Source organism: Pseudophryne corroboree, chromosome 8 (assembly GCF_028390025.1).
Source record: "Pseudophryne corroboree isolate aPseCor3 chromosome 8, aPseCor3.hap2, whole genome shotgun sequence".
NCBI lineage: Eukaryota > Metazoa > Chordata > Amphibia > Anura > Myobatrachidae > Pseudophryne > Pseudophryne corroboree.
Window position 1 is genome coordinate 6,766,717 of NC_086451.1, and position 23,445 is coordinate 6,790,161.

Consider the following 23,445-nt stretch of genomic DNA (forward strand, 5'->3'; position numbering starts at 1 on the left):
ACAGTCTTATCCCAGTAAATTGCTACATACAAGAACAGCAAAAATGTCCAAACGTACTGATCCAGATACAGAAAAAAGGTCTACAATTGGGCTATGGTATTCCAAATGTCTGTAGAAATTAGTTTTCCTCATGAATACTGAATAAAAACCTCAGTTTTGTCTGCTTTAGTTAAAAAGTAGAATAAGGTTAGGTAAGCTAAGAATTTTTAGAGATTTTTAAAATCATAATGGTTATTATTATTACACTTATGGTATATATTATGGTTACAACGAAAGTTATGTTTGAAGGAATATTTTGAAATGTATTTGGAAGCAATTACGCTAGTTTAATGTGTGGCCAATCAAAAGAATTTCTCATGGCCACAAGGGGGCGACTGTTGCCTTATAGGTAATTGTCTGCACTTAGTATAATATTAGGGCAATGGATATTGTCTGAATCAAAATATAATTCATTATAAATAGGCGATGTTACCATAGTGGACAGTATACTGGATATATATAGTAAGGAATAGATATGAAATAAGTTTGAATGTATGAGGTAATGTTTAGCTGATTTAAGAAATTAGGTTTGTGTATGTGTTTATATAGATATACTGTATATTTGTGTTTTACAGCAAGATGGTAAAAAATAGTGTAGGGAACAGGTTTATTCTGCTCTAGTCATAAATAAGGCCAGAGAGGTTACAGTAAGATCAAGAGTCATTGTAGAGAAAAGGTATTAGGCCATAAATGATAATAGGTATGTGACAGAGCTCTGTTGGTCATTGGAATTCACAGGTGTGCTTACAGTAGATCAGAATCTACTGGTTTGTCTATTGTCCAGTGAAGGTTAAAAGCTAGGGAGTATAAATTAACTACTATGAAAAGAGATCACATCCATTGATAAAACATTGTGTAACCGACCCCAGGAAAACTTGTCAATACAACAGAACTTTGGATGAAAAGACATTCCAGATTTTACAATACTATACTTGCTTAAGGCAGTGTGGACACCACACTTTTATGACACCATGCCTCCGTGAACAGGACACGACAGCCCAGTTCAATGTTTGTTTTATTACACCTTGGAATCTGACAAACCTATAATTACCTATTCCATTGGAAACTATGAGAATATGATAGTTTGAATTGGTAAAATATGAGATAAAAGGACCAGACTTGTAGTTAGGAGTTAGAAGGAAGAGGGAGAGGGAGAAGAAGAAGGAGAAGGAAGGAAGTCAGTCAGGAGGAGAAGTCATGGAGAACATGCAGAAGGAATGATTCTTGGGATGGCAATCTTTAACTTGCAAGTATAAATATGATAATAATTGAAACTGTTTGTGAAACTTATGTCATGTTGTTTTATGTTATGTAACGAAGGAAACATAGCATAGCTTAATATAATTATAATTAGTATATATATCACTACTGTGTATATCTTATTCTGTACGATTTGATCTGCCTGTAAATAAAGAATCATATAAAAAGAGCGGTAATATTCAAGCTTGAACTCTCTTTAAGGAATCTTAACTTTATAATTTCATAAGTCATATATATATAAGGACTGCATATATTTATCAGCCAATTAATTTGTAAGCCTGACATAATATATTTGCAGATATATATGATAACGCATATTAATTTAAATATATCCATATATTAATAACCATATATGTTATATTAAATATTAATATTCATAAATATGATTCCATAAAGCAATACTAGGAAATAAATGCATATCTACGCCTGTACTCACAGTCAGCCGCAGATGTGACCGCAGTGCATGCTGGGAAATAAATGCGTATCTCCGCCTGTACTCACAGTCAGCCACAGATGTGACCGCAGTGCATGCTGGGAAATAAATGCGTATCTCCGCCTGTACTCACAGTCAGCCGCAGATGTGACCGCAGTGCATGCTAGGAAATAAATGTGTATCTCCGCCTACACTAACATTCAGCCGCAGATGTGACCGCAGTGCATGCTAGGAAATAAATGCGGCTCTCCACCTGTACTCACAGTCAGCCGCAGATGTGACCGCAGTGCATGCTGGGAAATAAATGCGTATCTCCGCCTGTACTCACAGTCAGCCGCAGATGTGACCACAGTGCATGCTAGGAAATAAATGGGTATCTTTGCCTGTACTCACAGTCAGCCGTAGATGTGACCGCAGTGCATGCTGGGAAATAAATGTGTATCTCCGCCTGTACTCACAGTCAGCCACAGATGTGACCGCAGTGCATGCTAGGAAATAAATGTGTATCTCCGCCTACACTAACATTCAGCCGCAGATGTGACCGCAGTGCATGCTTGGAAATAAATGCGTATCTCCGCCTGTACTCACAGTCAGCCGCAGATGTGACCGCAGTGCATGCTAGGAAATAAATGCGTATCTCCGCCTGTACTCACAGTCAGCCGCAGATGTGACCGCAGTGCATGCTAGGAAATAAATGCATATCTACGCCTGTACTCACAGTCAGCCGCAGATGTGACCGCAGTGCATGCTGGGAAATAAATGCGTATCTCCGCCTGTACTCACAGTCAGCCACAGATGTGACCGCAGTGCATGCTGGGAAATAAATGCGTATCTCCGCCTGTACTCACAGTCAGCCGCAGATGTGACCGCAGTGCATGCTAGGAAATAAATGTGTATCTCCGCCTACACTAACATTCAGCCGCAGATGTGACCGCAGTGCATGCTAGGAAATAAATGCGGCTCTCCACCTGTACTCACAGTCAGCCGCAGATGTGACCGCAGTGCATGCTGGGAAATAAATGCGTATCTCCGCCTGTACTCACAGTCAGCCGCAGATGTGACCGCAGTGCATGCTAGGAAATAAATGCGTATCTTTGCCTGTACTCACAGTCAGCCGTAGATGTGACCGCAGTGCATGCTGGGAAATAAATGTGTATCTCCGCCTGTACTCACAGTCAGCCGCAGATGTGACCGCAGTGCATGCTAGGAAATAAATGTGTATCCGCCTACACTAACATTCAGCCGCAGATGTGACCGCAGTACGTGCTAGGAAATAAATGTGTATCTCCGCCTACACTAACATTCAGCCGCAGATGTGACCGCAGTGCATGCTGGGAGATAAATGCGTATCTCCGCCTGTACTCACAGTCAGCCGCAGATGTGACCGCAGTGCATGCTAGGAAATAAATGCGTATCTCCGCCTGTACTCACAGTCAGCCGCAGATGTGACCGCAGTGCATGCTAGGAAATAAATGTGTATCTCCGCCTACACTAACATTCAGCCGCAGATGTGACTGCAGTGCATGCTAGGAAATAAATGTGTATCTCCGCCTATACTAACATTCAGCCGCATATATGCACCCGCACTGCTCTTATCCATCCATGATCATCCCTATCAGTGCGCATTGCTGCCAGCCCGTATACCTGGTGCAGGAGACAGTCCACAGTTCCATGTACAGGCCCATGACGCGCTCTTGGAACACCTAAAGTACATGGAAGCGCTCCACTGACGGCCAGTTACACCCACTGAGTCGCAGGTGTAGAAGTAGCTGACATGAGTATAACAGCGAATGGTCGGCAGTTGCGTCCGCTCGGCTACTGCGCACACGCAAGGTGATGGTGGATGTGCAGGGGAGAGAAGAGCCATGACTGTCCTCACCTGTATCTCCATGTCTGAAGTGGTTGGACCATTAATGAAGATGTGTTCCAGATGGGGAAGCCTGTCTGGAGTTAGGAACACTCTATACTCCGTCCGCCTGTCCTCCAGGACTGATGGGTGGGTGACGTTCAGAGAGATGCTCAGCTTTCCGGCTACAATGTACTCAGAGTTCTCTCTTACAGCTGGACAAGAAGACAATGGGATACAAAGAAATGTCTCTGTGTTATCTCCTTTCTGTGACGTGGAAATGCAAGGTCTACAATGATGTGGTGTTATTTACTAAGGGCAGATTAAGGCAGAATAATAGAACTTTTCCACTAAAATCCCAGGTCTGATCCGGGTAATTGAACATGGTATCAAGCTGTGTCGGGATATGGTCATTAAGGCGACACCACTTAGGTCGACAGGGTCATTAGGTCGACAGTTCAAAAGGTCGACATGAGTTTTTCACTTCTTTTTTTTTCTTCGATTTTTGGACTATTTCATACTTTACGATCCACGTGAACTACAATTGGGAATGGTAAACTTGCCCGAAGCTGCGAGGGGACACGGTGCACTAATTGGGGTTCCCCATCACTTTATGAAGAAAAGAAAAAAACTCATGTCGACCTTTTGACCTGTCGACCTAATGCATGTCGAACAATAGTGGTCGACATGACAACAGTCGACCCAATGACCCATACCTGCTGTGTCATAGCAGCCTGAAGCCCTGTCCACACTGCAGGCTGGTCCGGGATAGTGGCGGTCTTCTCTCTGCCAGCACTTGGAAATTACATCATCTCCAGGCGCCAGTGAGCCAGCTCTCCATAGGCTTGTAACGTTTACAGATCACTGTGTACTTCCTCCTGCAGCTACCTGATGAAGAGCATGCAGTGACAGAGACCACTGTGTACTTCCTCCCGCAGCTACCTGATGAACAGCATGCAGTGACACAGATCACTGTGTGCTTCCTCCCGCAGCTACCTGATGAAGAGCATGCAGTGACACACATCACTGTGTGCTTCCTCCCGCAGCTTCCTGATGAAGAGCATGCAGTGACACAGATCACTGTGTGCTTCCTCCCGCAGCTACCTGATGAAGAGCATGCAGTGACACAGATCACTGTGTGCTTCCTCCCGCAGCTACCTGATGAAGAGCATGCAGTGACACAGATCACTGTGTGCTTCCTCCCGCAGCTACCTGATGAACAGCATGCAGTGACACAGATCACTGTGTGTTTCCTCCGCAAGCTACCTGATGAAGAGCATGCAGTGACACAGATCACTGTGTGCTTCCTCCCGCAGCTTCCTGATGAAGAGCATGCAGTGACACAGATCACTGTGTGCTTCCTCCCGCAGCTTCCTGATGAAGAGCATGCAGTGACACAGATCACTGTGTGCTTCCTCCCGCAGCTTCCTGATGAAGAGCATGCAGTGACACAGATCACTGTGTGCTTCTTCCCGCAGCTTCCTGATGAAGAGCATGCAGTGACACAGATCACTGTGTGCTTCTTCCCGCAGCTTCCTGATGAAGAGCATGCAGTGACACAGATCACTGTGTGCTTCCTCCCGCAGCTTCCTGATGAAGAGCATGCAGTGACACAGATCACTGTGTGTTTCCTCCGCAAGCTACCTGATGAAGAGCATGCAGTGACACAGATCACTGTGTGCTTCTTCCCGCAGCTTCCTGATGAAGAGCATGCAGTGACACAGATCACTGTGTGCTTCCTCCCGCAGCTTCCTGATGAAGAGCATGCAGTGACACAGATCACTGAGTGCTTCCTCCCGCAGCTACCTGATGAAGAGCATGCAGTGACACAGATCACTGAGTGCTTCCTCCTGGTGTTACCAGCCTGGTGTTAGTTAGGGCTATATTACAGCAGGCTGGACTGGTCACATTATAATGGGTAGACACACAACATGGGGTCTCCTATTATAACGTAACACAGCTCCAGTCTGTACAACACGTGGCTGAATGCCATCAGGTCGCAGTAAGCCCTGGCATGCTAGCACCTGCAGAATTAAATGTGCCAGCATAGCCATGGCTGCCAGAACATGCTGGTGCCGGTAGATCTGTGGATCATGGGACAAGAACATGCATGATCACTGGTACATGGGAACACAGCTGCAGTCAGACATCACTATGCGCTACTAGAAAATCCGATACGATAGAGGTCTCCTCTTACCCAAATGTGTGAAGAGAGGCTTCTGATTGGTCACTGTTATTGCCATGGAGCCCACAGGAACGGTCAGAAAGGTGAAATATTCTGCAACATCACAAGGAGTGGAAACTGTTTTATTACATTATAGTGTATAATAAACTCTCTCCCCTAGTGCTATAGCGTTCCTCTAGTCAGGATCACCTTCCACTGCACAGCTAAGGTAAGTTACAGTAGGGACTGCGCCTGCTCAGTGTCACTGCAGCCTTCTATCACTGGACTGACGGGCTTTTGTTGCCTTACAGGTCACCTGACCACTGTCCATCCAATCCTAAGCCAGACTGAGCCTCCCTGAACCACCTGACTCCACTCAGCCTCTCACAGCTAAGTATAAGTTCCATCCACTGGCTCTAGCATATCGCCAGTGCAATGTTGTCCACAGCCTAGCTGGGCGCTATTTAGTGAGCTCCTGCAATTGCCTTGTTCAGAGACTCTCAGTACATCTACCACCTTGCTGCAATACTGGCTTCCTCATCGGTTCCAGCCGATGGTCCAGCACCATTAGTTCCAGCACCATTCATCGGTTCCAGCCAATGATCCAGAACCATTCATCGGTCCCGACTCTGATTCACCTTTGTTTCATTCCTGACTCTTTACTAACTACCTGGTAACTGTCTAGCTCAGTCCTTAGTTTGAAAGCTAGTTCATTCCCGCATCAAGATCTGCGTCCATCTCCTCACATGCATTTGTGTGGCACCACCGTGCGATGCGTTTGCAATTTAATTGCGAACTTATCAATTAGAGGTTGAGCCCTGGCTGCGCTGGCAGGCGTCCGGCGCCATTTTTTCTTTCTCAGAGTGGCTGCATGTGACGTCATGCAGCCACCCCGAAAACAGTCTGGACACACCTGCAATGTCAGGGCCGCGCCAAAAAAGCAGCGACGACGCCCCCTGACAGCCGCCACGGTCAATCACTTTGCGGCCACATGCTGAATAATTACTTGACTTAAACTATGTGATTTTTAGGGTGGGGGGGCTGAACTATAAACTCTATAGCTGCTGTATGGTCACCCTTCACTCAGCTGTGTGATCTGCAGATATTACACATACGGTATAATGTTCCTCTGTAAGCAGCTTGTGACTCACCCCCTGTCGTTCCGTCAGTGAAAGCACCACTGACTCTGCTGCATGTGCCGTTATCTCCACCACACACTCTGCATTGATCTGCCGCTAGGCCGGAATCCATCACTCCGTCACAGCCAAAGACCTAGGCAAGACACCTGCAGCATTATATACAGGTGGTTTCATCACAGGGGTCACTCTCTACCTGTTCCTCTGTAGTCACTACATGACCCAGGCTGCTGCAGAGCTCAACTTCCATCTCCCGGCTACACGCGGCACATACAGGCTCACCTTCCATCTCCCGGCTACACGCGGCACGTACAGGCTCACGTTCCATCTCCCGGCTACACGCGGCACGTACAGGCTCACCTTCCATCTCCCGGCTACACGCGGCACGTACAGGCTCACCTTCCATCTCTTGGCTAACCGCGGCACGTACAGGCTCACCTTCCATCTCCTGGCTACACGCGGCACGTACAGGCTCACCTTCCATCTCCTGGCTACACGCGGCACGTACGGGCTCACCTTCCATCTCCTGGCTACACGCGGCACGTACGGGCTCACCTTCCATCTCCTGGCTACACGCGGCACGTACAGGCTCACCTTCCATCTCCCGGCTACACGCTACGTACAGGCTCACCTTCCATCTCCTGGCTAAATACGGCACGTACAAGCTCACCTTCCATCTCCCGGCTACACGCGGCACGTACAGGCTCACCTTCCATCTCCCGGCTAAATACGGCACGTACAGGCTCACCTTCCATCTCCCGGCTACATGCGGCACGTACAGGCTCACCTTCCATCTCCCGGCTACATGCGGCATGTACAGGCTCACCTTCCATCTCCCGGCTAAATACGGCACGTACAGGCTCACCTTCCATCTCCCGGCTACACGCGGCACGTACAGGCTCGCCTTCCATCTCCCGGCTACATGCGGCATGTACAGGCTCACCTTCCATCTCCCGGCTACACGCGGCATGTACAGACTCACCTTCCATCTCCCGGCTACACGCAGCACGTACAGGCTCACCTTCCATCTCCTGGCTACACGCGGCACATACAGGTTCACCTTCTATCTCCCGGCTACATGCGGAACGTACAGGCTCACCTTCCATCTCCCGGCTACATGCGGAACGTACAGGCTCACCTTCCATCTCCCGGCTACATGCGGAACGTACAGGCTCACCTTCCATCTCCCGGCTACATGCGGAACGTACAGGCTCACCTTCCATCTCCCGGCTACACGCGGAACGTACAGGCTCACCTTCCATCTCCCGGCTACATGCGGAACGTACAGGCTCCCCTTCCATCTCCCGGCTACATGCGGAACGTACAGGCTCACCTTCCATCTCCCTGCTACACGCGGCACATACAGGCTCAACTTCCATCTCCCGGCTACACGCGGCACATACAGGCTCACCTTCCATCTCCCGGCTACACGCGGCACGTACAGGCTCACCTTCCATCTCCCGGCTACACGCGTTACGTACAGGCTCACCTTCCATCTCCCGGCTACATGCGGAGCGTACAGGCTCACCTTCCATCTCCCGGCTACATGCGGAACATATAGGCTCACCTTCCATCTCCCGGCTACATGCGGAACGTACAGGCTCACCTTCAATCTCCCGGCTACACGCGGCACGTACAGGCTCACCTTCCATCTCCCGGCTACATGCGGCATGTACAGGCTCGCCTTCCATCTCCCGGCTACACGCGGCACGTACAGGCTCGCCTTCCATCTCTCGGCTACATGCGGCATGTACAGGCTCACCTTCCATCTCCCAGCTACACGCGGTACGTACAGGCTCACCTTCCATCTCCTGGCTACACGCGGCACGTACAGGCTCACCTTCCATCTCCCAGCTACACGCGGTACGTACAGGCTCACCTTCCATCTCCTGGCTACACGCGGCACGTACAGGCTCACCTTCCATCTCCCGGCTACACGCGGTACGTACAGGCTCACCTTCCATCTCCTGGCTACACGCGGCACGTACAGGCTCACCTTCCATCTCCTGGCTACACGCGGCACGTACAGGCTCACCTTCCATCTCCCGGCTACACGCGGTACGTACAGGCTCACCTTCCATCTCCTGGCTACACGCGGCACGTACAGGCTCACCTTCCATCTCCCGGCTACACGCGGTACGTACAGGCTCACCTTCCATCTCCTGGCTACACGCGGCACGTACAGGCTCACCTTTCTATCTCCTGGCTACATGCGGCATGTACAGGCTCACCTTCCATCTCCTGGCTACACGCGGCACGTACAGGCTCACCTTCCATCTCCTGGCTACACGCGGCACGTACAGGCTCACCTTCCATCTCCCGGCTACACGCTACGTACAGGCTCACCTTCCATCTCCTGGCTAAATACGGCACGTACAGGCTCACCTTCCATCTCCCGGCTACACGCGGCACGTACAGGCTCACCTTCCATCTCCCGGCTAAATACGGCACGTACAGGCTCACCTTCCATCTCCCGGCTACATGCGGCACGTACAGGCTCACCTTCCATCTCCTGGCTACACGCGGCACGTACAGGCTCACCTTCCATCTCCCGGCTACACGCGGTACGTACAGGCTCACCTTCCATCTCCCGGCTACACGCGGTACGTACAGGCTCACCTTCCATCTCCTGGCTACACGCGGCACGTACAGGCTCACCTTCCATCTCCTGGCTACACGCGGCACGTACAGGCTCACCTTCCATCTCCTGGCTAACCGCGGCATGTACAGACTCACCTTCCATCTCCTGGCTACACGCGGCACGTACAGGCTCACCTTCCATCTCCTGGCTACACGCGGCACGTACGGGCTCACCTTCCATCTCCTGGCTACACGCGGCACGTACGGGCTCACCTTCCATCTCCTGGCTATACGCGGCACGTACAGGCTCACCTTCCATCTCCCGGCTATACGCTACGTACAGGCTCACCTTCCATCTCCTGGCTAAATACGGCACGTACAGGCTCACCTTCCATCTCCCGGCTACACGCGGCACGTACAGGCTCACCTTCCATCTCCCGGCTACACGCGGCACGTACAGGCTCACCTTCCATCTCCCGGCTAAATACGGCACGTACAGGCTCACCTTCCATCTCCCGGCTACATGCGGCACGTACAGGCTCACCTTCCATCTCCCGGCTACATGCGGCATGTACAGGCTCACCTTCCATCTCCCGGCTAAATACGGCACGTACAGGCTCACCTTCCATCTCCCGGCTACACGCGGCACGTACAGGCTCGCCTTCCATCTCCCGGCTACATGCGGCATGTACAGGCTCACCTTCCATCTCCCGGCTACACGCGGCATGTACAGACTCACCTTCCATCTCCCGGCTACACGCAGCACGTACAGGCTCACCTTCCATCTCCTGGCTACACGCGGCACATACAGGTTCACCTTCTATCTCCCGGCTACATGCGGAACGTACAGGCTCACCTTCCATCTCCCGGCTACATGCGGAACGTACAGGCTCACCTTCCATCTCCCGGCTACATGCGGAACGTACAGGCTCACCTTCCATCTCCCGGCTACATGCGGAACGTACAGGCTCACCTTCCATCTCCCGGCTACACGCGGAACGTACAGGCTCACCTTCCATCTCCCGGCTACATGCGGAACGTACAGGCTCACCTTCCATCTCCCGGCTACATGCGGAACGTACAGGCTCACCTTCCATCTCCCGGCTACACGCGGCACATACAGGCTCAACTTCCATCTCCCGGCTACACGCGGCACATACAGGCTCACCTTCCATCTCCCGGCTACACGCGGCACGTACAGGCTCACCTTCCATCTCCCGGCTACACGCGGTACGTACAGGCTCACCTTCCATCTCCCGGCTACATGCGGAGCGTACAGGCTCACCTTCCATCTCCCGGCTACATGCGGAACGTACAGGCTCACCTTCCATCTCCCGGCTACATGCGGAACGTACAGGCTCACCTTCCATCTCCCGGCTACACGCGGCACGTACAGGCTCACCTTCCATCTCCCGGCTACATGCGGCATGTACAGGCTCGCCTTCCATCTCCCGGCTACACGCGGCACGTACAGGCTCGCCTTCCATCTCTCGGCTACATGCGGCATGTACAGGCTCACCTTCCATCTCCCAGCTACACGCGGTACGTACAGGCTCACCTTCCATCTCCTGGCTACACGCGGCACGTACAGGCTCACCTTCCATCTCCCAGCTACACGCGGTACGTACAGGCTCACCTTCCATCTCCTGGCTACACGCGGCACGTACAGACTCACCTTCCATCTCCCGGCTACACGCAGCACGTACAGGCTCACCTTCCATCTCCTGGCTACACGCGGCACATACAGGTTCACCTTCTATCTCCCGGCTACATGCGGAACGTACAGGCTCACCTTCCATCTCCCGGCTAAATACGGCACGTACAGGCTCACCTTCCATCTCCCGGCTACATGCGGCATGTACAGGCTCACCTTCCATCTCCCGGCTAAATATGGCACGTACAGGCTCACCTTCCATCTCCCGGCTACATGCGGAACGTACAGGCTCACCTTCCATCTCCCGGCTACACGCGGCACATACAGGCTCAACTTCCATCTCCCGGCTACACGCGGCACATACAGGCCCACCTTCCATCTCCCGGCTACACGCGGCACGTACAGGCTCACCTTCCATCTCCCGGCTACACGCGGTACGTACAGGCTCACCTTCCATCTCCCGGCTACATGCGGAGCGTACAGGCTCACCTTCCATCTCCCGGCTACATGCGGAACGTACAGGCTCACCTTCCATCTCCCGGCTACATGCGGAACGTACAGGCTCACCTTCCATCTCCCGGCTACACACGGCACGTACAGGCTCACCTTCCATCTCCCGGCTACATGCGGCATGTACAGGCTCGCCTTCCATCTCCCGGCTACACGCGGCACGTACAGGCTCGCCTTCCATCTCTCGGCTACATGCGGCATGTACAGGCTCACCTTCCATCTCCCAGCTACACGCGGTACGTACAGGCTCACCTTCCATCTCCTGGCTACACGCGGCACGTACAGGCTCACCTTCCATCTCCCGGCTACACGCGGTACGTACAGGCTCACCTTCCATCTCCTGGCTACACGCGGCCCGTACAGGCTCACCTTCCATCTCCCGGCTACACGCGGTACGTACAGGCTCACCTTCCATCTCCTGGCTACACGCGGCACGTACAGGCTCACCTTCCATCTCCTGGCTACACGCGGCACGTACAGGCTCACCTTCCATCTCCCAGCTACACGCGGTACGTACAGGCTCACCTTCCATCTCCTGGCTACACGCGGCACGTACAGGCTCACCTTCCATCTCCCGGCTACACGCGGTACGTACAGGCTCACCTTCCATCTCCTGGCTACACGCGGCACGTACAGGCTCACCTTCCATCTCCTGGCTACATGCGGCATGTACAGGCTCACCTTCCATCTCCTGGCTACACGCGGCACGTACAGGCTCACCTTCCATCTCCCGGCTACACGCGGTACGTACAGGCTCACCTTCCATCTCCTGGCTACACGCGGTACGTACAGGCTCACCTTTCATCTCCTGGCTACACGCGGCACGTACAGGCTCACCTTCCATCTCCTGGCTACACGCGGCACGTACAGGTTCACCTTCCATCTCCTGGCTACATGCGGCATGTACAGGCTCACCTTCCATCTCCCGGCTACACGCGGTACGTACAGGCTCACCTTCCATCTCCTGGCTACACGCGGCACGTACAGGCTCACCTTCCATCTCCTGGCTACACGCGGCACGTACAGGCTCACCTTCCATCTCCTGGCTACATGCGGCATGTACAGGCTCACCTTCCATCTCCTGGCTACACGCGGCATGTACAGGCTCACCTTCCATCTCCTGGCTACATGCGGCACGTACAGGCTCACCTTCCATCTCCTGGCTACATGCGGCATGTACAGGCTCACCTTCCATCTCCTGGCTACACGCGGCATGTACAGGCTCACCTTCCATCTCCCGGCTACACGCGGCATGTACAGGCTCACCTTCCATCTCCCAGCTACACGCGGTACGTACAGGCTCACCTTCCATCTCCCGGCTACACGCGGCACGTACAGGCTCACCTTCCATCTCCCGGCTACACGCGGCACGTACAGGCTCACCTTCCATCTCCTGGCTACACGTACAGACTCACCTTCCACTCCCGGCGAACGTGGCACGTATGGGCTCACCTTCCATCTCCCGGCTACACGCGGCACTTTCAGGCTCACCTTCCTTCTCCCGGCTACACGCCACGTACAGGCTCACCTTCCATCTCCCGACTACACATCTCCTCCCAATCCTCACACCCCCAGAGTCTCATTCCCACCATCAGCGCTCTCCTCTGCCCACCCCTACCTCGACTTCCCTCCTCACCGTCTACCCTGGACTTTGCCGCCTACTTCATATCTAAAATTTACTCCATATGTCAGGACATCACATCCCTAGAGACCCTCAACAACCTGCGCCCTCCCCATCCTGACCCCTCCCATCCATCTTACCAACTCTGACTTCTTTTTCCCTGTATCTGGAGATGAAATAATAGCCCTAATCCGGTCCCCACCTCAACAACCTCCCCAGAGACCCTATGCCCTCTCGCCTCCTCCGCTACCTCTCTCCTTCTGCTTGTTCCCATCTTTCCCACCTTCTCAATCTCTCCCTCTCATCAGGCACTGTCCCCTCTGCCTTCAATCTCTCCTATTCATAAAACACCTACCCTTGACCCACACAATCTCTCCAACTATCGACCCATCTCTCTCCTCCCTTTTGCCTCCAAACTCCTTGAGCGTATTGTCTACAACCGCCTCACTGCCTTTCTTTCCTCCCACTCACTGCATGACCCATTCCAGTCTGGTTTCCGCTCTCTCCACTCCACTGAAACTGCCCTCACGAGAGTCTGCAATGACCTCCGTGCTGCCAAATCCAAGAGTCACTATTCTCTGCTTATTCTTCTTGACCTCTCTGCTGCATTTAACACTGTGGACCACCCTCTCCTACTGCAAATCCTTCACTCCATTGGTCTGCGTGATACTGCCCTCTCCTGGCTGTCCTCCCACCTCTCTGATTGTTCCTTCTCTGTCTACTCTCATGATTCCACCTCCCCCTCACTTCCACTAACTGTAGGTGTCCCCCAAGGTTCTGTTCTTGGTCCTCTCCTTTTCTCTCTCCATACGTCCTCTTTAGGTGAGCTCATTAGTTCTTTTGACGTCCAATATCGGGGGTCATTCCAAGTTGATCGCTCGCTAGCAGTTTGTAGCAGCCGTGCAAACGCATAGTCGCTGTCCACGGGGGAGTGTATTTTCGCTTTGCAGGAGTGTGAACACCTGTGCAGCATAGCGCCTGCAAACACATTTTGTGCAAAACAAGACCAGCGCTGTAGTTACTTATCCTGTGCGATGATTGCTGCGATGAGTGACTCGGTAATGACGTCAGCTACCCGCCCTGCAAACTCCCGGCCACACCTGCGTTTTTCCAAACACACCCTGAAAATGGTCGGTTGGCACCCAGAAACGCCCTCTTCCTGTCACTCTCCTTGCGTTCGGCTGTGCGTTTGGAATCATCGCTAGATCCAGTGCAAATGTCACGCCTAGCAAGGTTTGAGGATCCGGCAGCTGAGACTTGCCCAAGGAAGTAGTTGTCTGCGGATGAATAAGGCGAGGGGGTTGGATATAGTTCCTTCTCATGGGACAAGGGCAATGCAGAAGGCAGCTGGAGCTAAGAGTCAGTGAGCTGTAGTTCTTGAGAATTAGGCTGAGTTAGAGAACTGTGGTTTGTGAACGATGACTTAAAGACGTGGTTGTAGACAAGGAACTGTGGGTTGTGGCTTGAAAGACTAGGCTGTAGATAATGAACTGTGGATGGTGGTTAAAGACGTAGCTGGAGACAACGAACTGTGGATAATGACTTGAAAGACTTTTTCTTGGCAAGTAATTCTGAGAATTCTCCTAGCTTGACCTCTCCGGCACAGGCTAGGAGCGGGCGTTTCCCGGATGTTGACTGAAGGATTTAACAAAATGATCAGATGCACCACAATACAGGCATAAGTTCCCTTGTCGCCGTCTCTGACGTTCTTCGTTGGAGAGACAGGAACGATTGATCTGCATGGGTTCTTCGGCAGTAGGTGATGATGGTCTTGGTGACTCGAGGCTTAGGACGATCTGACCGCGATCTCTCCATACAGAGTTCTCTGTACCTCAGGTCTAACTTATTGCACAAGGAAATTAACTTATCCAACTTATCTGGTACGTGCTGAGTTGCGAGGTCATCTTTGATCTTTTCAGAGAGACCACTCCAGAAAGCTGCAATGAGAGCCTCCTCATTCCAGTTCAGTTCTGAGGAGAGTGTACGAAACTGGATCACGTACTGACTGACCGTACGTGTGCCTTGACGTGGGCGCAGGATCTCCAATGAAGCGGCAGATGTCCTGCCCGGTTCGTCGAAGATCCTTCAAAGGTGGCCACGAACTCTGAATAGTTAGACAGGATGGGATCCGTCTTCTCCCACAAAGGTGAAGCCCATTCCAACGCTTGCCCAGTAGGCAAAGAAATTATATAGGCTACCTTAGTTCGTGCTGATGGGAAGTTGGCCGACTGCAGTTCGAACTGGATTTCGCACTGGTTGAGAAACCCGTGGCAATGTTTTGGGTTCCTATCGAACTTACTGGGTAATGGCAAATGTAACCGTGGAAGTGGTACTGGTACAGGAGGAAGCGGGACCGGAGGTGCTAATGTTGGGGCGGCCGTAGATACTTGAGGGCCCGTCATGGCAACACAGAGAGAATCAAGACGTTCGGACATATTCTGCATGAACTGCACAATTTGCGACTGTGTGGCCTCCTGCTTACTCAAGCGAGACCAGATATCTGCAGCTGAATCACCTCCTGAGGCCTGATCACCCGTCTAATCCATGAGGCCAGTGCTTACTGTCACGCCTAGCAAGGTTTGAGGATCCGGCAGCTGAGACTTGCCCAAGGAAGTAGTTGTCTGCGGATGAATAAGGCGAGGGGGTTGAATATTGGCCCTCATTCCGAGTTGTTCGCTCGCTAGCTGCCTTTAGCAGCTTTGCACACGCTAAGCCGCCACCTACTGGGAGTGAATATTAGCTTTGCAGAATTGCGAACGAAAGATTAGCAGAATTGCGAATAGAATTGCGAATAGAAATTTCTTAGCAGTTTCTGAGCAGCTCGATACATACTCTGCCACTGCGATCAGTTCAGTCCTTTTCGTTCCTGGTTTGACGTCACAAACACACCCAGCGTTCGCCCAGCCACTCCCCCGTTTCTCAAGACACTCCCGCGTTTTTCCCTGACACGCCTGCGTTTTTTCGCACACTCCCAGAAAACGGTCAGTTTCCGCCCAGAAACACCCACTTCCTGTCAATCACACTCCGATCAGCAGAACGATGAAAAATCTACGTTAAGCCGTGAGTAAAATACCAAACTTTTGTGCTAATTTACTTGGCGCAGGCGCACTGCGAACATTGCGCATGCGCAGTTTGCGACTAACGCACCGATGCGAAGAAAAAGAACGAGCGAACAACTCGGAATGAGGGCCATAGTTCCTTCTCATGGGACAAGGGCAATGCAGAAGGCAGCTGGAGCTAAGAGTCAGTGAGCTGTAGTTCTTGAGAATGAGGCTGAGTTAGAGAACTGTGGTTTGTGAACGATGACTTAAAGACGTAGTTGTACACAAGGAACTGTGGGTTGTGGCTTGAAAGACAAGGCTGTAGATAATGAACTGTGGACTGTGGATGGTGGTTAAAGACGTGGCTGGAGACAACGAACTGTGGATAATGACTTGAAAGACGAGGCTGTGGATAATGAACTGCGGACTGTGGACGGTGGTTCTGAGACGTGGCTGGAGACAAAGATCTGCGGACTGTGGCACGAAAGACGAGGCAGAAAGCCCGGGGCCGTCCGTGCCCAAAAGGTCTTACTGGATTGGGGTTTCCAGGGGCACTTCCACAGGCAGCAGTAGGTTAGGGACGGCAGGGCTGCAGCAGCAACGGAGAACCGGCTAAGCAGGATTAGGAGTAACCAGAATACGGCAAGAATCCTGGGAGCACAGGGCTAAAGCACCTACAACAGGGTTGTAACTTGAAGCACTGGCCTCCCTGTCATAAACCAGACCCCTTTTATAAGGAGAACTCTCCCTGGATTGGCTGGAAGGGACAGGAAGCCAAAACTATGCCTCACACTTTGGTCTCCAACATGGCGGCGCCCAGTAATGCAGACCTCCCTGTAAGATAATACAGTATACTGCCCCTGGTCTCCTAGCAACCGCCCTGGCAAGGAGAGACCCGCTGCAGCGGCGTCCCGCCGCCACGAGCGGACCCCCTCACCGCCACTACCGCTGCCCACGGACCTGGCGCGGCAGCCCTTCGCCGCCACTGCCCACAAGCCGCCTGAAAAGCCAGCCCCGCGGCCCCAGCGTACCGGTAAGACCCCGGACGCTGACAGAAAAACCACAAAGGACTTTGTACCGTACGACGCGCGTGCGCATTGCGGTGCATACTCATACGCAGATTACCCATTTTTTTCACTGATCGCTACGCAGCGAACAACGGCAGCTAGCGATCAACTCGGAATGACCCCCATTATCTCTATGCTGATGACACTCAAATCTACCTTTCCTCCCCTGACCTCTCCTCCGCTCTCCTCACTCGTATCTCCAGCTGTCTCTCTGCTATCTCTTCCTGGATGTCCCAGCGCTTTCTTAAACATAACATGTCTAAGACCGAGCTGATCATCTTCCCTCCCTCCCGCATAACCTCACCTCCTACAATCTCATTATCTAGTGATGGCACTACTATCTCCTCTAGCCCCCAAGTGCGCTGTCTTGGAGTAATCCTTGACTCCTCCCTCTCCTTCACACCACACATTCAGCACTTCTCAAAGTCCTTTCATTTCCATCTCAAAAACATCTCCAGAATCAGACCCTTTCTCACCCAGGATGCCACCAAGACTCTCATCCACTCACTGGTCATCTCCAGACTGGACTACTGTAATCTCCTCCTGACTGGCATTCCTGACACATACCTCTCTCCACTCCAATCTATCCTCAATGCTGCTGCCCGGCTCATCTTCCTCACCAAACGCATCACGTCCACCTCCCCTCTCCTACAAGACCTTCACTGGCTTCCCTTCCCTTTCACAATCCAATTCAAGCTTCTCACACTCACTTACAAAGCCCTCACCCACTCCTCTCCCATCTACATCTCTGATCTTATCTCCCTTTACTCTCCCACCTGTCCTCTTCGCTCTGCTAATGTACGCCAACTCTCCTGTCTTCTGATTACCTCCTCCCACTCCTATCTCCAGGATTTCTCACGTGCTGCACCACTTCTCTGGAATTCCCTACCTCTCCCCCTCAGACTCTCCACCTCTCTACAAAACTTCAAACGGGGTCTCAAGACCCACTTCATCACCAAACCCAGCCAAATCTCATCCTAACCCTCTGTTCCACACTCTCTATGTACCCCGTCCATGTCACCCCTGTCTGTCTACCCCTCCCCTTTAGAATGTAAGCTCTCACGAGCAGGGCCCTCTCCCCTCATGTGATTTTCCTCTCTTAGACTATTTCTTACGCCATACCCTGTTCAACGGCCCCTAACCCTAACTTTCTGCCACCCTGATTATTTCTGTGTTCTGTTCCTTGATGCCACATTATTTATATACCATGTAGTTGTCCTGCAATGTCATGTACTGTAAGTCGCTGTTTTCCTGTTTGGTTACTTTGTGTTCTCTGTTAGGCGCTGCAGAACCCTTGTGGCGCCATATAAATAAACAATAATAATATTACTCGCAGCACGTACCTTACATCTCCCGGCTACACACAGCTTGTATGGAGCATCTGTCTCCGCACTCTGATCACACCGGGTGCCATCTATAAAGCTGTCCCCTCGTTTCACCATGAAATTCATCCCTTGGGCACGGCACATATACTGGCAGAGCGTGTCTCCTAATAAAGGATAAAGCACACTCTGTATTGTTTGCTTTCTGTTTCTTTATCCAATTACAGCAGAATCATTTGGAATAGATAATTGTAGGTTTATAGTCTGTTCCTGAATCAGAGGGTGTCGCAATTTCAGATGTTTCCACAAATGGCCAATGTTTTACTTAAAGGTTTTACTCCGGATGGCTGGTGTTTCCAAGCAACCGAGGGCAGTGAAGCTGCATCGGAAAATGCAGAGACTGGCATGAAGGGGGTCGTTCCGAGTTGATCGCTCGATAGCAACTTTTTGCAGCGCTGCGATCAGATAGTCGCCGCCCATGGGGGAGTGTATTTTTGCTTTGCAAGTGTGCGAATGCTTTTGCAGCCGATGGCACAAAAAAAAACGTTTTTTTGCAGTCTCTGAGTAGCTCTGGTCTTACTTAGCCGCTGCGATCACTTCAGTCTTTTTGGTCCCGGAATTCATGTCAGACACCCGCCCTGCAAACGCTTGGATACGCCTGCGTTTTTTCCAAACACTCCCAGAAAACGGTCAGTTAACACCCACAAACGCCTTCTTTCTGTCAACCACCTTGTGATTGCCTGTGCGAATGGATTCTTCGTTAAATCCATCGCCCAGCACCGATCCTCTTTGTACCCGTACGACGCGCCTGCGCATTGCGGTGCATACGCATGCGCAGTTTTGCCGAGATTTAACCTGATCGCAGCGCTGCAAAAAGTTGCTAGCGAGCGATGACCTCGGAATGACCCCGCGAAATACAGATTCAAAACCATCAGCAAACCAGGAGGACTGTTTCGGAAAGCATCATCTCATCTCTCTTCTCCCTCTTATCACTATCAGGGCGGCCTCATCTCATTTCTGATCTACTAGGGTCAAAGCCGCAGGTCCTCACGGAGCCGATCGCTGCTCCCAGGTTTCCTGGACCCAGATCGTCAGTTCTTTGCAGGAATATCTAGTTATTCACTTACCCTGTGCAAATCCCGCAGCCGCCGTCCAGTGGAAGAAGGCGCTCTCGCCATGGGAGAAGAAGAGAGGGTTGTCGTCCGTGGCGGAACACTGTCGCGACATGAAGTCCAGCTGCGTCGTCTCACAGGCCTGAAACAGCCGCATAATTATCTGGACTTGCCCAAGTATCACAGACTAATGAAGGCAGAATCTAGGGCCGGGCCTACCTGCATATTACACATTTGCGCCTGGAGGCCGGATCCCTCGCAGCTGCGACCGCCGAATGCTGGTCTGTAGGGAGAATCAGAGGCATTACTCTTTAGCTGAGGGAAATGTGCAGATGGGGCACCAGGACACTGGGACAATACGATAGGGGGTGGTATTCATGTGACCGCCGGTCAGCTGACCGACAGTCACATGACCTCCTCCACGAGCCCGATGGCTCACTTTCCCGATGGTCGGCATGCCGACCAACAGGGACTATTTCCACTCGTGGGTGACGATAGGGGCTAAGGTCAAATGTGGCCTAATATTTCTGTCGGGCGTAGTTGGATTTCCAGCAAATATAATGCTAAAACAGCTCATGTTGGCATCTCACCTTGGGTTGTTGCACTGGCGTTTCCGGACGATGACCCCTCCTCCGCAGGTCCGGGAACACGCAGTGAAGCTACTCCAACTGGACCAGACTCCGTGCACCGCTGACAGTGGACTCAGCTCCTCGAGAGATCTGCAGCGGCCCTTGTGACACCACTAAAATAGGGACATATTCATAGCAACCGGCTTCTTCATAGTCACACGCTGCATAGACTCTGACAGCTCACTGACTATGGAAAATCCGTAACACGGATCTCCTGATTGCCCAGATTGCAGTCTCCTTACCACTACTGTTGCTGTGAGGCAGATGGAGGCAGCTGTCCGGGGCACCAGGTTTTGGGGGCAGCGAAATGCACTGAATAAACTATAGAACTGAAATATTTCCAGGCTATAAATATCTATCTCGTTTCTACTGTTATTAAAATCAGGGATCTGGTAAAGAGGAGGCTACGTGGAAATCAGATATATGGGGGTGGGGGGAGGCTGGTAGACACTTGGGGAACAGACACAGATGGACTTAAAAATAATATAATTTTATAGTAATAAGTATAAAGTTCTCCCCTAAGTTGCTCCTCACCTTGTTCTCCCCGCACTCAGTGCCGTCCAGAAGTGGGACGAGTAGGCGGCTGCAGGTGGTCCGGTCTTGCTGGCTGGTGTGGCAGGAGAGAACGCTACAGGTATCCTACAGGAGACATTGTGAGACATGAAGACGCTGCTACACGCCTAATGCGGGTCAGTGTCTGTGTGAAAACAATTATATAATCGCAGTGTCACGCTCCCTGGCACTTACCCCTTGGACCATCAAGGTATCACTTACCTGAAAGATGCAGCGCAGGACCCAGTGGTATCGCCAGATTTTGAATCAAGGGGAAGCAAAGGGTAAAAAATAAGCCCCACTCACACTAGGGATTTTGGTGTCTCCCCAATTGGGGGGGCTTTTATATGCTCCTTTTCTGCCTGCGGGTGTTCTCTCCTTGTACCAGCCCCTCATAATAGCCCCCAGGCATCACGGAATATCTCCCCTCCACCAGTCACAGTGGACATCTTGGTGAGGCCTTCCTGCGGTGCCATCTTGCTGTAGCCCAACTGTACTGTAGAGGGGTCTCCCGCTGGCGGCATCAGGGGTCGCATAAGAAGGCGCCAAGTAGGCCACCATTTATGTTAGGGGGACCTTTTGCTCTCCCTGCTCCCACCCTAGCATTGCCAATGAACAGACTTCATTTTGCACCCCAACAGAAAAACCATGTCATAATACCATGCCTCCCATATCTCCCAAAATAAGCCCCCCTCCGAAATAGTCAAACACACCCACTTTTGGTACAGATATGGGATTTGCCCTGGGGGGTCTTTCATAAATGGCAATTAACGTATTTACGTATTAAGAGAGTTGTTAGCAAACCAAAAAAAGTTAGCAATTGGGCCAAACCATGGAGGTCATTCCGAGTTGTTCGCTCGCAAGGCGATTTTAGCAGTATTGCAGACGCTAAGCCGCCGCCTACTGGGAGTGAATCTTAGCTTCTTAAAATTGCGAACGATGTATTCGCAATATTGCGATTACAAACTTCTTAGCAGTTTCAGAGTAGCTTCAGACTTACTCGGCATCTGCGATCAGTTCAGTGCTTGTCGTTCCTGGGTTGACGTCACAAACACTCCCAGCGTTCGCCCAGACACTCCTCCGTTTCTCCAGCCACTCCCGCGTTTTTTCCGGAAACGGTAGCGTTTTTCCCACACGCCCATAAAACGGCCTGTTTCCGCCCAGTAACACCCATTTCCTGTCAATCACATTACGATCGCCGGAGCGAAGAAAAAGCCGTGAGTAAAAATACTATCTTCATTGCAAAATTACTTGGCGCAGTCGCAGTGCGGACATTACGCATGCGCACTAAGCGGAAAATCACTGCGATGCGATGAAATTTACCGAGCGAACGACTCGGAATGAGGGCCCATGTGCACTGCCGGGGGGGCAGATGTAACATGTGCAGAGAGAGTTAGATCTGGGTGGGGTGTGTTCTAACTGAAATCTAAATTGCAGTGTAAAAATAAAGCAGCCAGTATTTACCCTGTACAGAAACAAAATAACCCACCCAAATCTAACTCTCTCTGCATATGTTACATCTGCCCCACCTGCAGTGCACATGGGTGGTCATTCCGAGTTGTTCGCTCGGTAAATTTCATCGCATCGCAGCGATTTTCCGCTTAGTGTGCATGCGCAATGTTCGCACTGCGACTGCGCCAAGTAAATTTGCTATGAAGTTAGGTATTTTACTCACGGCTTTTTCTTCGTTCAGGCGATCGTAATGTGATTGACAGGAAGTGGGTGTTTCTGGGCGGAAACAGGCCGTTTTATGGGCGTGTGGGAAAAAACGCTACCGTTTCTGGGAAAAACGCGGGAGTGTCTGGAGAAACGGGGGAGTGTCTGGGCGAACGCTGGGTGTGTTTGTGACGTCAAACCAGGAACGACAAGCTCTGAACTGATCGCACTGGAAGAGTAAGTCTGGAGCTACTGAGAAACTGCACAGAGAAGTCTTTTCGCAATATTGCGAATCTTTCGTTCGCAATTTTAAGAAGCTAATATTCACTCCCAGTAGGCGGCGGCTTAGTGTGTGCAAAGCTGCTAAAAACGGCTTGCGAGCGAACAACTCGGAATGAGGGCCATGGTTTTGCCAAATTGCTAACTTTTTTGGCTTGCAAATAACTCTGAATAGACCCCTAAAGCACAGATGACTACCGACCAGGTCATTCCTGGAGAATGTGCAGGCCAGGGCTGGACTTCCAAAGGCAATCTGACATTGTTCATCTGCTCCATAGTACAAGCCAGGTTTCATGTCGGGGATGCTGCCCTCTAGTGCTGGCAGGTCATCAATGCAGCTTGCCTGGTTACTGCTGCGTGCGACAACAAAGCACAAGAATCACTTGGGTATTAGAGAAATATTGGCCCTCATTCCGAGTTGATCGCTCGGTATTTTTCATCGCATCGCAGTGAAATTCCGCTTAGTACGCATGCGCAATATTCGCACTGCGACTGCGCCAAGTAATTTTACAATGGAGATAGTATTTTTACTCACGGCTTTTTC

At 51.5% G+C, this 23,445-nt stretch overlaps 1 protein-coding gene across 2 annotated transcripts in view; it reads right to left on the reverse strand.

The window, feature by feature from the left end:
• ADAMTS13 (ADAM metallopeptidase with thrombospondin type 1 motif 13) overlaps positions 1-23,445 on the reverse strand; it is a 98,197-nt gene that overhangs the window by 62,774 nt on the left and 11,978 nt on the right. For both annotated transcript variants that reach the window (XM_063935849.1, XM_063935848.1), the window contains exons 10-18: positions 23,104-23,254; positions 20,949-21,053; positions 20,376-20,527; positions 20,005-20,068; positions 19,801-19,927; positions 18,695-18,840; positions 6,894-7,014; positions 5,776-5,856; positions 3,612-3,793 (exon numbers count right to left, since the gene is read on the reverse strand). In XM_063935849.1, coding sequence (XP_063791919.1) covers positions 3,612-3,793; positions 5,776-5,856; positions 6,894-7,014; positions 18,695-18,840; positions 19,801-19,927; positions 20,005-20,068; positions 20,376-20,527; positions 20,949-21,053; positions 23,104-23,254 — 1,129 coding nt within the window. The remainder of the gene's footprint in view (positions 1-3,611; positions 3,794-5,775; positions 5,857-6,893; positions 7,015-18,694; positions 18,841-19,800; positions 19,928-20,004; positions 20,069-20,375; positions 20,528-20,948; positions 21,054-23,103; positions 23,255-23,445) is intronic.